The 14,766-nt window shown below is 37.9% G+C and overlaps 1 protein-coding gene across 1 annotated transcript in view; it reads right to left on the minus strand.

Annotated features, from left to right (window-relative positions):
* The window catches only part of LRRC9 (leucine rich repeat containing 9), a 716,419-nt gene that overhangs the window by 674,188 nt on the left and 27,465 nt on the right, over nt 1-14,766 (minus strand). Inside the window, exons 5-7 of the mRNA XM_053705244.1 lie at nt 8,573-8,755; nt 7,002-7,157; nt 567-790 (exon numbers count right to left, since the gene is read on the minus strand). Of these exons, the coding sequence (XP_053561219.1) occupies nt 567-790; nt 7,002-7,157; nt 8,573-8,755 (563 nt within the window). The remainder of the gene's footprint in view (nt 1-566; nt 791-7,001; nt 7,158-8,572; nt 8,756-14,766) is intronic.

Raw genomic sequence — 14,766 nt, forward strand, 5'->3', positions numbered from 1 at the left:
GTGCTGGACGATCATTTTAAATTATCTCGTCTGAGCGGAGAGGTTTATATCATCAGGTTTATATCATCAGGCCCAAAGAAAGAGACAGAAATTGGCTGTCATCTGTTATCTAGCCAATTCAGCTTAACAAAAACCTTCCCATGGTATTCCTGGTTGAATAGATACCTAGGTAGGTGTCTGGAGCACTAGATGACAGGAAATAGTGCTGCCCTCTAGTGCTCTTGCAAATGGATAACATTCTTGCAAAACTGCTGCCATATAGTGCTCCAAACACGTACCCGCTCCTGAGATTATCTTTCTGCTTTTCAACAAAAGATATCAAGCCAAAAAAAAATATGAAGTAAAATTGTGGGTTTCATATCTTTTTAAGATCATTTAAAAAAATTTAAAATAAAAGTGCTGGAAACAAATAACATGCTCAGGACAGGTTTTCTAAAACGTTGTCTAAATGTGTTTCATAATCTAAAAATGCAGGAAAGCACTTATTTTTAGTTTCCATGAAGAAGAGGATATGTTTTCTCTGCCCATCTCATTGGTTACTGTGGTAGTCACAGAACGTTACATACTCATGCAGCTTCTGTGTCCAGAACGTTATTCTCTCTTTCAGCGCACATAGCTTTTTGTTAATCTTCTGAACTAGATTTCTCTCATCCTCCATTATTCCCTCTGTTGTTTGAAGCTGTGGAGTGGACTCCTTGTTGGCAGTGAGGATCTCGTCAAACTTTTGTGACATTTGATGATTTCTTTGCGTGTGATTGGATAGCTCTAGATCTGAGAGCTCACGTTCTAGCTAGAGAAAAATAAATACATAAATAAATATATATATATATATATATATATATATATATATATATATATATATATATATATATATATATATATATAGCACTTTTTCCATTCCAATACGTAAACATGCATATTATTCTGTTGTACATAAGGGTTAAATTATCATTTACTAATATAAAATTAAGAAACCAAAGTCAGACACCTTCAGGTTGATCAGTTTTATGTAGAGCGTGTTTTCTGCTATGTGTGAGTTTGTGTATTTGACCATATGAAGCAATAATAGGGCAACGTATATGTAATATGACAGGTGCACTCTATAGTATCTATAACAACTTAATGTTCACACATACACCCCCATTGAACCATCTAGTATCACATGAGATCCCCATACATAGAGTGAAGGACCAGCATTTAAATATAAGCATTGGTAGGAAACACCTATTAGCTAATGAGCATTGGCAAGAAGTATCCATGAGTAAGCATTAATTAAGATGTAACTACCTACATATAGGCAGACAGGAAGTACCTATGAGATAATTAGCTGGAAGTATCCACCAGCAAATCAACATTTGTAATACACAACTAATACTACAGTTGTAGTTTCAAATTAAACAACTTTTGTCATAATTTATTAAGACAATACTACTTTATCATGTCTAAATACTGCAGATTCATAGACTTAAAAAAATGCAGATCTTTACCAGCTGGATTTTGTAATGCGTTAAAATAAGAGAGAGGCTGGTCTTCCGGTGAGCGGCTCAGCAAGATGGCCACTGCTTCAGACTGCTCTGTGAATGAAAATCGCTTTTAAAAGAATTGTGGCTGAATCTTAAGCCATCCAGCACTCCCTTGACAATAATTGTGTCCGGGAACCTTATAGGATCAGGAAGCTCCAACTCCTGGCCACCGAGAAGGCATATAAAAGAAACTTAAGCTTACTGGCGCTTTGGGAGTGTTTGCCCTGACAACACACAAGATGGAGCGCACTATTTCCTCCCTCATTGCTATCTTTCAACCCCTGTTTGACTCCCTAACAACTGCCATGGAAGAGCTCCTCTGGGAAACGCAAGTGTTTCATACAACAGACCGCCTGAAAACTACCTCTGCCGGCTTGAAAGTACCACTACAGATACCAACTGGCAAGATGAATGACGAGGGGGCCTTTCTAACAGCGACCATTTCAGATCCCAGTATGGCATCCCAGGCGTGGGACAGACGCTCCACCAAGGCTCTATTACACAATGGACGGGTTACCCGGGAAGCTGGAGTGACCGGCAAGTACAATACGCAATACCTTATTATCGTTCCTGAAGAATCTGGAGACTGGCCTTATAGCTTGAGGAAAGAGTCGGATGACTCTGTCTCATTCTCACCCTGGCACTGCATTTCTACAGCAAGCAGCTCCAGCAAGAGCGTTGATGTCTATGGCCTTATGAGTCTCACCGTTGATTCTCCCCTGCCCCATGGTTCTCTACTCTGCACTTTACCAAACCTTAGCGCTACAACCGGACACCGCTCTAACCCTAGACTAAAAGACAGGCTGGATCAGCCGAGAGCAGGAGTGGGATGATAACACGCAGCCAGAGAAAACTACTCAGGATTAGGACAATTCTTTCTGTGTACCGCAGCAACTGCAATTAACTCATGTCCACATACTTTAAACGGTTATTAACTCTGACTTGGTTTGTTTGTTCTGGGAGCGATACCACTGCTCTGCTGCCTGTAGATCGATAGCAATGGGGCATGCATACACCAGAGGGGCCATCAGGATCACTAGACACTGTCGTCTTATCCAGCTCCCGCTCAGGGGAATACTTCTTACAGTCGAAATTGATGCAAACACATTTTATTTATCTGCCTTATGTATTTCTCTTACACTGAATTGTGTCACGTTGTCCCCCTGGAATAACAGAACCTTACTGTATTACAACCAACGTGCTACAGAAACTTCAACTTAAACCTCATTCTCTCTTATTCATATTTAAGACTTCCCGCTCCCATTCTACTCCCTGGGTTGATGTGCTTTGTTTATTGTTATCCCCCCTTGTGTACATGACGGACATACTACACTGTGTTATAGTCTTTTATCACTGCGGGATAGGATGTGACAATTAGACAAAGTGGCGGGAGTGTTGTCAATGTATTGCATATAAACCCTTTTAATGTGTCAAACACCAGCTCCCATACATATTATGGCTATTTTGCTTGATGTACAGCGTTGTTAGACTTATTGCCCTGTCCTGCTACACATGAAAAGATCTATGTCAACTAAAGGCTGCTAGTTTAGGTGAGATCAAATCTATAACCACTTGAGTTCGGCACCTGATCTTTTTCTGTCATGTACGTATAATTTCTATTCAATGGCAAATCTGGCTGGGGCAACTACATTTAGCTTGCAGGATAGAACCTTGGGGTGCATATCTGATTGTATGTTTTACGAACCTCAGCCCCAACTCATGAAGCCTATAGGATTCAACAAACACAGTGGTATTACAGTTTGGGTACTGTTTGGTAGGAAGGGTATTGTTTGTTTATTATTTACCCTATTTTAGTTTAGTTTTGTTAAGTTTATATTTGGACTCTAACTTAGGTTACCAGGGGCAACTTAGCTACACACTTTTTTCACACAAACATAAGTAGTCATATGTAGGTTGATTCGCAATTTCTTAGCGCAACAGCTACAATATTTTAACTATTGAATGAACCGTAAAGTCTACACAGCCTGCTATACCTTCACTAATACTCACCAGTTCTGTGCATAGCTAGCTACATAAAGCAGTGCAACAATCAATCTAGTCATCTTGTATTAGCCCCATATAGTATAGTATAGTATAGTATAGTATAGTATAGGCTAGATTAATATTAGCCATCCTGTTATTTAGGTAGTTTAGTCAGTAAGAATAGTTTAGGTTTACAATTAAAAATGAAAAAACCCCAACGGTGTAGATATTCAGGACACAAAGTAGGATCTCAGTGGAGACTGAAAGTTTGCATGACTGTCATATGGATATAATTGCACTGAGTTCCTAAATTATCTAAATTATCTAATATGTATCTTGAATAATGTATTGGTTTGTTTTTTTTCTACCCTGAGTGGTATGATATCATACTATGTGATTATCTATGCTGTTGGATATAAATAAAATTTATAAAAAAAATAAGAGAGAGGCTTTAAAGAGAGCCGCAGATACAGGAGAAAGCAACAACAACAACAGGGTCAGTAGTATCAAAACTACTGTAGTTGTACACAGCTGCTTAAAGGGATATGATACCCAAAAAATGTTCTTTTGTGATTTAGATAGAATTAAATTAATATATAGTTTTTAAATTGTATATTCTATTATCAAATTAGCTTCATTCCCATGATATTCTGTGTAGGTATCATCTGGAGCACATGTCTCCATGACAGGAAATACCGCTGCCATCTAGTCCTCTTGCAAGTGGATAATATTCTTGCACCAAATAGTGCTCCAGAAATGGGCCGGCTACTAAGCATACGTCCCTGCTTTTAAACAAATGATACCAAGCGAACTGTCTAGGTACCTGTAAAGTAACCTTAAATAAACTACAAATGTATAATGGAATCTTATATTTCATTTTTTAGCTAAAATCAAATTTGACATGAATTGTGGGCTGTAGCCATGGCAGACCAACCCCCACTTCTTCTTGGTTGCACAGGAAAGAACAAAAGGTTTAGACCTTTGTGTAAGATAAGGCCAGTGGGCCACTTCAAAGTAAATATTAGCATTTTGGAACCCTCAGATGTGTATATCCATATATGGAGTTTCCTTCCCAAAATGGATAATAGATTTACAGACCCCCCCTCACTGCTCAATACAGAGAGAGCCTAAATGTCTGTAAAAACCCCTTTGGTGGAAGAGATGCATAATATATATATATATATATATATATATATATATATATATAACAGTCAGTGGTATAGCACTCTCAAATCAAGTCCGGGGTGCACAGCAAAAGTAACCAATAAATCCAGAAAGAAGCAGGCACTCTCCGTTTAACATTTCAATATTTTACTTAGTAGTGACGTTTCGGGGTTTCACCCCCGTCCTCAGACTTACAGCAAATGTGAAAATAAACAGTGGCATATATATACCCCACCCCACACCAATTACTAAATGCATTTAAATGCATTTAGTAATTGGTGTGGGGTGGGGTATATATATGCCACTGTTTATTTTCACATTTGCTGTAAGTCTGAGGACGGGGGTGAAACCCCGAAATGTCACTACTAAGTAAAATATTGAAATGTTAAACGGAGAGTGCCTGCTTCTTTCTGGATATATATATATATATATATATATATATATATATATATATATATATATATATATATATATATATATATATATCTGAAACTGATACTATTTTGGATAATGTCTGCTGTATTGAACAAGTAGCTATACAGTCAATTTAAAATGTCCAATTTATTTTAAGAATTAATAACATTCGTATATTTTTCAGGCATCTGTGATATTAAGATGATAACTGAGATATTAATTAGATCCATGCTAAAAGTATTAAAATCATTTTAAATACCCATATATTTTAAATGTATAAGAATTACTTTGTATTATGAGAAATATATCATATCTAGTCTTGAAATGCTCAGGATGAGTGGTATGAAGTGGTCCAATACACATGGAACATGTTGACTTATTAATACTAGAAAATATAATACATTGTAAAAATATATATGAATTTATATTAAACTGTAGCAGCATTGATGGTAAAACTGCATTTCTAGGTGTCTGCTGCCCCCTATATATCAGAGATGGTATTGCAGCCAAGGAATACCCTACTCGCAATGATTAGAATAAAAAGGGGTGGGTTATATCAGGTGATATAACCCCAGGCAAGAGAAAAAAAAAGTGTCTCTGCTGCTGAATTTTGACTGATAACGTTGCTGACATTTTGGGACACAGTCACTATAAGCAAATCTGGGACTAATTTTTATACATTTGCAAAAATTACCTCTTAATTTATGAGGTGAAATTGGACTTATTGGAGAAACTCTGGAAGCTGAAACATTAATTTGGTTTTTTGGGGTAAAGTATACGCGATAAATAAATATATATAATATTTTAATCAAAAGGTATTTGGTAACTATAAATAGATTGCAGTTAGTAATTTTAAAAGGGCACCATTAGTATTTTAAGCTCATGTTTATAGTCCTGTGTAGTTTAACTAGTCATATTTAGTGCTATTAATTTATAATTGCAGCTATATAGATATATTTTAGAATTAGCCTTATTGTAGAGAAAAACTATTTATTTTCTAGACAGGGTTTTACACTCTAGATTTATAAGGCAGTCATTATGTACAGTTCTAAAAGAGTTCACTATAAACTGGTTATTGTGATTAAATCTCTGGTAGTTATTAATTAAGCATAGTAAATTGGTAATCCATATTGGACACTGAACTAGAATTATTGGTTAATAATAGAAGATTCTAATATTTTATTGTGGTATTTTAATGCGATTATTGTGAATAAGGTAAATAAGGTAAATTGTAAAGGTATATTTTTATGATCTTCGTATGGAATATTATAACAGCATTAGTGGTATCATTTGATTCATAATCTGGTTTCAATAAATATAATTCAATGAGTTTATAACTTTAACTTATCGTAAAGAATTTAGGAATAAATATTGATTTTAATGTTTTCGTATATGCATTTTAATTGGGGGTTATTTAAAGAATAATTATTAAATAAATTGTACTATAACCCGGCCATATACTGACAGAACGAAAAAAATTGATAAAAGAAGTAAATTAGAAAGCTGTTTAAAATTCACATTCTCTATCTGAATCATGAAAGGAAAAAAAATTAAAACAAAACTGAACGAGGAAAGAAAAAAAAATGAGTTTCATGTCCCTTTAATATTTTCTAGAGATATGAAACTTATCTTCTTCCAGGAACCATAGAGACATTCTTCCATCTTCAATAAATATTCAGTCTGTGTGCAAATAATATTTTCTATTTAGAGTAAACTTTATTGTAATATATACATTAACCTTGCGCACTGCAGAGATTTCACATAAGGAGATTATATCAGTTAGATTTTATTGATCAGAATTCCCACTGTCTCCCTTTATGCTTTTTTGTGTTCCCTTTTTTATCATTAACGTTTTTTCCATTGCAATTGATTGATGAAATGAATTGATCTAGAGACTATATGCATCTTAGTACTTACGTTTTTGATGTGTAAAGTGAGTAATCTAATTTGACATGCCGGTACTAGCCGCCCTTTGCATTTTTGCTCTTTCAGCTTTTCGAGTTCTTCTCTTTGTTGTCGTTGAATGGTCTTTAGTTGCATGTTATAAAACATTTTCTTCTTCATAACTGTAGACTATCACAAAAAATGTGCACATATTTACATATATAAGAAACAGAATATATTACTTGCCTATAAAAGCACAAAAATATGGACTTTAGACAACACATACATATTCTATAGACAAGTTAAAGGGACATGAAACACAACATTTGTCTTTTATGATACAGACAGACCATACATTTTTAAACAACGTTCCAACTTACTTCAATTATCAATTATGCTTCATTCTTTTGGTATCCTTAATTGAAGGAGCAGCAATGCACTACTGGGAGCTAGCTGAACACATCAGTAAGCCAATGAAAAGATGCATATATGCGCAGCCACCAATCAGCAGCTAGCTCCCAGCTCCTCAGCCTACCTAGGTAGGTTTATAAACAAAGAATATCAACAGAAAGAAAGCAAATTAGATAAATGAAGTAAAATGGAAAGTTGTTTCCGTTTGTATGACGTGTCTGAATAATGAAAGAAAATGCTTGGGCTTCATGTCCCTTTAATGGGAGGATCATAAAAAAATGTTATCCTTTCTTTATAAAGTAGCGTCCGATTCTGTAGTGTAACACAGCTGACAGTCATTAGGTTTTTTGTATATTATTCCTGTTAGTGGCCCTATATAATAATCTTTATATCCCCTATAATCCCCTATTATGTTTAGAATTTATGCTGAAGGGTCCAGTAGAGGACAGATTTTCTTCACTGTTTCAGATATAGTTTTGGGGACAATAGAAATAAAAAGGTGAAGTTGGTTTTCTTCTGTGCGATTTGCATAAAACCCACATTTTTTTCTTTGATGATTCAGATAGAACAAAACATTTTAAATAACTTTCTAATTTACTTCTATTATCAAATTTTCTTTGTTTTCTTGTTGGCCTTTGTTGAAAAGCTGGAGGGTAAATTCAAGAGTGTGCACGTGTCTGCAGCACTATATGGCAGCAGTTTTTCAACAGTGTTATACATTAGCTAGGGCACTAGATGGCAGCACTACTTCCTGTCATGTAGAGTTGCAGGCATGTGCACGCTACCTGCCTAGATATCTCTCCAGCAAAGAATAACACAAGAACAAATTCGATAATAGAAGTAAATTGTAAACTTTTTAAAAATGTTATTCTCTGTCTCAATCATGAAAGATATAATTTGGGTTTTATGTCCCTTTAAGTCATCACTCTATTGTTCCAGATTTTTACATTGTCCATCGTTACACATCTGATTACCAAGTCTATTTGACTCCTGATGTACAATTTGTAAGGTTTTGTTTATTGACCATGCAGATGCATAAAACAGATGAATACTAATGAGGGCCCTGTACAGAAGAGCTTACAATCTACAGGTACAGCAGAGAATACATGAGGATTCAGATGGATGGCTGTAAATTAAAGGGATAGTTCACTTCCTCTCCCATATATAAATCGTATCGATGACTTGGCTCTTACCTCTGCTAAATCCTTGGTTTGCTTTGGGGACACATCACTTGTATCAAGCCGCAGAAGCTGTGGTATGTGGTACAGCACATGGGTAGAATAATTGTGCAGAAGACACACAGGATTGGGGCAGTACATTGGGTCATTAAGGCCCAAATCTTTTAAATTTGACAGCCGAGCTAAATTAGCAACTTCCTGGAAGAGTTTTAAATAATAAAAATACATTAATACTTGTCCTTTTAAATAATAATTAATAAATAATAATTAATAAATAATAATTAATAAATAATAAATAATTATTAATAAATAATTAATAATAATTAATAAATAATAATTAATAAATAATAATTAATAAATAATAATTAATAAATAATAATTAATAATTAATACATGTCCTATCATTTTGTTAATAATAAACTAATCTGGGGACATGAAACACCAAAATGTTCTTTCATGATTTACATAGAACAGATAATTTTAAACGACTTTTCACTTTTATTATCTCATTTGCTTCATTCTCTTGGTATCCATTGCTGAAGGAGCAGCAGTGCACTACTGGGAGCTAGTTGAGCACATCTGGTGGTGAGCCAATGACAAGAGGCTTAAATGTGCAGACACCAATCAGTAGTGCATTGCTGCCCCTGTGCCTACCTAGGTATGCTTTTTAACAAACAACACCATAAGAACAAAGCAAATTAGATAATAGAAATTAGAAAGATATTTAAAAACAGAATTTATGTTTACCTGATAAATTACTTTCTCCAACGGTGTGTCCGGTCCACGGCGTCATCCTTACTTGTGGGATATTCTCTTCCCCAACAGGAAATGGCAAAGAGCCCAGCAAAGCTGGTCACATGATCCCTCCTAGGCTCCGCCTTCCCCAGTCATTCGACCGACGTAAAGGAGGAATATTTGCATAGGAGAAATCATATGATACCGTGGTGACTGTAGTTAAAGAAATAAATCATCAGACCTGATTAAAAAACCAGGGTGGGCCGTGGACCGGACACACCGTTGGAGAAAGTAATTTATCAGGTAAACATAAATTCTGTTTTCTCCAACATAGGTGTGTCCGGTCCACGGCGTCATCCTTACTTGTGGGAACCAATACCAAAGCTTTAGGACACGGATGATGGGAGGGAGCAAATCAGGTCACCTAGATGGAAGGCACCACGGTTTGCAAAACCTTTCTCCCAAAAATAGCCTCAGAAGAAGCAAAAGTATCAAATTTGTAAAATTTGGTAAAAGTGTGCAGTGAAGACCAAGTCGCTGCCTTACATATCTGATCAACAGAAGCCTCGTTCTTAAAGGCCCATGTGGAAGCCACGGCCCTAGTGGAATGAGCTGCGATTCTTTCAGGAGGCTGCCGTCCGGCAGTCTCATAAGCCAATCTGATAATGCTTTTAAGCCAAAAAGATAGAGAGGTAGAAGTTGCTTTTTGACCTCTCCTTTTACCAGAATAAACAACAAACAAGGAAGATGTTTGTCTGAAATCCTTTGTAGCATCTAAATAGAATTTTAGAGCACGGACAACGTCCAAATTGTGTAACAAACGTTCCTTCTATGAAACTGGATTCGGACACAAAGAAGGTACAACTATCTCCTGGTTAATATTTTTGTTGGAAACAACCTTCGGAAGAAAACCAGGCTCAGTACGTAAAAACCACCTTATCTGCATGGACCAGATAGGGCGGAGAACACTGCAGAGCAGATAACTCAGAAACTCTTCTAGCAGAAGAAATTGCAACCTAAAACAAAACTTTCCAAGATAATAACTTAATATCTATGGAATGTAAGGGTTCAAACGGAACCCCTTGAAGAACTGAAAGAACTAGATTAAGACTCCAGGGAAGAGTCAAAGGTCTGTAAACAGGCTTGATTCTAACCAGAGCCTGAACAAACGCTTAAACGTCTGGCACAGCTGCCAGCCTTTTGTGAAGTAAAACAGATAAAGCAGAGATCTGTCCCTTCAGAGAACTCGCAGAAAATCCTTTCTCCAAACCTTCTTGTAGAAAGGAAAGAATCTTAGGAATTTTTATCTTGTTCCATGGGAATCCTTTAGATTCACACCAACAGATATATTTTTTCCATATATTATGGTAAATTTTTCTAGTTACAGGCTTTCTAGCCTGAATAAGAGTATCTACTACAGAATCTGAAAACCCACGCTTTGATAAAATCAAGCGTTCAAACTCCAAGCAGTCAGTTGGAGGAAAACCAGATTCGGATGTTCAAATGGACCCTGAATAAAAAGGTCCTGTCTCAAAGGTAGCTTCCATGGTGGAGCCGATGACACATTCACCAGGTCTGCATACCAAGTCCTGCGTGGCCACACAGGAACTATCAAGGTCACCGAAGCCCTCTTCAGATTGATCCTGGCTACCAGCCTGGGAATGAGAGGAAACGGTGGGAATACATAAGCTAGGTTGAAGATCCAAGGTGCTACTATTGTATCCAATAGAGTCGCCTTGGGATCCCTGGATTTGGACCCGTAACAAGGGACCATGAAGTTCTGACGAGAGGCCATCAGAACCAAGTCTGGAAATCCCCATAATTGAGTTATTTGGGCAAAGATTTCCAGATGGAGTTCCCACTCCCCCGGATGCTCCTCCATCGCCAGGGAACTCCTTGTTACCCCCTGATGGTTGATATATGTAACAGTCGTCATGATGACTGATTGAAACCTTATGAATTTGGCCTTTGCTAGTCTAGGCCAAGCCTTGAGAGCATTGAATATCGCTCTCAGTTCCATTATGTTTATCGGGAGAAGAGAGTCTTCCCGAAACCATAGACCCTGAGTTTTCAGGGGTTCCCAGACCGCGCCCCAGCCCACCAGACTGGCGTCGGTCGTGACAATGACCTATTCTGGTCTGCGGAAGCTCATTCCCTGTGACAGGTTGTCCAGGGTCAGCCACCAACGGAGTGAATCTCTCGTTATTTGATCTACTTGTATCGTCGGAGACAAGACTGTATAATCCCCATTCCACTGTCTGAGCATGCCCAGGTGCAATGGTCTTAGATGAATTCGTGCAAAAGGAACTATGTCCATTGCCGCAACCATCAACCCTATTACTTCCATGGACTGCGCTATGGAAGGAATAAGAACAGAATGAAGTACCTGACAAGAGCTTAGAAGTTTTGATTTTCTGGCCTCTGTCAGAAAAACCTTCATTTCTAAGGAAACTATTATTGTTCCCAAGAAGGGAACTCTTGTTGACGGGGACAGAGAACTTTTTTCTATGTTCACTTTCCACCTGTGAGATCTGAGAAAGGCTAGGACAATGTCCGTATGAGCCCTTGCTTTTGACAGAGACGACACCTGAATCAGGATGTCGTCCAAGTAAGGTACTACTGCAATGCCCCTTGGTCTTAACACCGCTAGAAGGGACCCTAGTACCCTTGTGAAAATCCTTGGAGCAGTGGCTAATCCGAATGGAAGTGCCACAGGTAATGCTTGTCCAGAAAGGCGAACCTTAGGAACCGAAAATGTTCCTTGTGGATAGGAATACGTAGGTACGCATCCTTTAAGTCCACCGTGGTCATGAATTGACCTTCCTGGATGGTAGAAAGGATCGTTCGAATGGTTTCCATTTTGAATGATGAAACCCTTAGAAACTTGTTTAGAATCTTGAGATCTAAAATAGGTCTGAATGTTCCCTCTTATTTGGGAATTATGAACAGGTTGGAGTAAAAACCCATCCCTTGTTCTCCTAATGGAACAGGATGAATCACTCCCATGCTTAACAGGTCTTCTACACAGTGTAAGAATGCCTGTTCGAAGATAATTGAGACCCGTGGAACCTTCCCCTTGGGAGTAGTTCCCTGAATTCCAGGAGATAACCTTGAGAAACTATTTCTAGCGCCCAAGGATCCTGAACATCTCTTGCCCCAACCTGAGCAAAGAGAGAAAGTCTGCCCCCCACCAGATCCTTCCCAGATCGGGGGCCAACACTTCATGCTGTTTTGGTAGCAGTGGCAGGTGACTTGGCCTGCTTACCCTTGTTCCAGCCTTGCATCGGCCTCCAGGCTGGCTTGGTTTGAGAAGTATTACCCTCTTGCTTAGAGGGTGTAGAATTTGAGGCTGGTCCGTTTCTGCGAAAGGGACGAAAATTTGGCTTATTTTTAGCCTTAAAAGACCTATCCTGTGGGAGGGCGTGGCCCTTTCCCCCAGTGATGTCTGAAATAATCTCTTTCAAGTCAGGGCCAAACAGTGTTTTACCCTTGAAAGGGATGTTAAGCAAAAGCGCTCTGCGCGCCACGATAGCAAACCCTGAATTATTCGCCGCTAATCTAGCTAATTGCAAAGCGGCATCTAAAATAAAAAAGAGTTAGCCAATTTAAGAGCTTGAACTCTGTCCAAAACCTCCTCGTACGAAGATTCTTTATTAAGCGACTTTTCTAGTTCTTCGAACCAGAAACACGCAGCTGTAGTGACAGGAACAATGCATGAAATTGGTTGTAGAAGGTAACCTTGCTGAACAAACATCTTTTTAAGCAAACCCTCTAACCTTTAATCCATAGGATCTTGAAAGCACAACTATCTTCTATAGGAATAGAAGTGCGTTTGTTTAGAGTAGAAACCGCCCCCTCGACCTTGGGGACTGTATGCTATAAGTCCTTTCTGGGGTCGACTATAGGAAACTAATTTCTTAAATATAGGGGGAGGACAAAGGGTATGCCGGGCCTTTCCCACTCCTTATTTACTATGTCTGCCACCCGCTTGGGTATAGGAAAAACATCGGGGGGCACCGGAACCTCTAGGAACTTGTCCATCTTACCTAATTTCTCTGGAATGACCAAATTGTCACAATCATCCAGAGTAGATAATACCTCCTTAAGTAGTGGGTGGAGATGTTGAAATTTAAATTTAAAAGTTACAATATCAGGTTCTGCTTGTTGAGAAATTTTCCCTGAATCTGAAATTTCTCCCTCAGACAAAACCTCCCTCCTGGCCCCTTCAGATAGGTGTGAGGGTATGTCAGAAAAGATATCATCAGCGTCCTCTTGCTCCTCAGTGTTTAAAACAGAGCAATCACGCTTTCTCTGATAAGTAGGCATTTTGGAAAAAAATGCATGCAATAGAATTATCCATTACAGCCATTAATTGTTGTATGGTAATAAGTATTGGCGCACTAGATGTACTAGGGGCCTCTTGTGTGGGCAAAACTGGTGTAGACACAGAAGGGGATGATGCAGTACCATGCTTACTCCCCTCATTAGAGGAATCATCTTGGGCAATATCATATCTATGGCATTATTATCCCTACTTTGTTTGGACATTATGACACAAATATATCACATATATTTAAATGGGGAGACACATTGGCTTTCATACATATAGAACATCGTTATCTGATGGTTCAGACATGTTAAACAGGCTTAAACTTGTTAACAAAGCACAAAAAACGTTTTACAATAAAACCGTTACTGTCCCTTTAAATTTTAAACTGAACACACTTTATTACTGAATATGTGAAAAAGTATGAAGGAATTGTTCAAATTTCACCAAAATTTCACCACAGTAACTTAAAGCCTTAAAAGTATTGCACACCAAATTTGAAAGCTTTAACCCTTAAAATAACGGAACCGGAGCCGTTTTTACATTTAACCCCTATACAGTCCCAGGTATCTGCTTTGCTGAGACCCAACCAAGCCCAGAGGGGAATACGATACCAAATGATGCCTTCTATAAGCTTTTTCAGTGGTTCTTAGCTCCTCACACATGCATCTGCATGCCATGCTTTCCAAAAACAACTGCGCATTAGAGGCGCGAAAATGAGGCTCTGTCTATGACTAGAAAAGGCCCCCAGTGAAAAAGGTGTCCAATACAGTGCCTGCCGTTTTTATTAAAACAATCCCCAAGATTAAACAACTGTTAAAAGTAATAATCTGCCAAATATACTTAGTAAAGTAATCGTTTTAGCCCAGAAAAATGTCTACCAGTTTTTTAAGCCCTAACGAAGCCCTTTATTCTTTTACTTAAACAAAGAAAATGGCTTACCGGTTCCCATAGGGAAAATGACAGCTTCCAGCATTACCGAGTCTTGTTAGAAATGTGTCATACCTCAAGCAGCAAAAGTCTGCTCACTGTTTCCCCCAACTGAAGTTAATTCCTCTCAACAGTCCTGTGTGGAAACAGCCATCGATTTTAGTAACGGTTGCTAAAATCATTTTCCTCTTACAAACAGAAATCTTCATCTCTTTCC

Source organism: Bombina bombina, chromosome 1 (genome assembly GCF_027579735.1).
Source record: "Bombina bombina isolate aBomBom1 chromosome 1, aBomBom1.pri, whole genome shotgun sequence".
Lineage (NCBI taxonomy): Eukaryota > Metazoa > Chordata > Amphibia > Anura > Bombinatoridae > Bombina > Bombina bombina.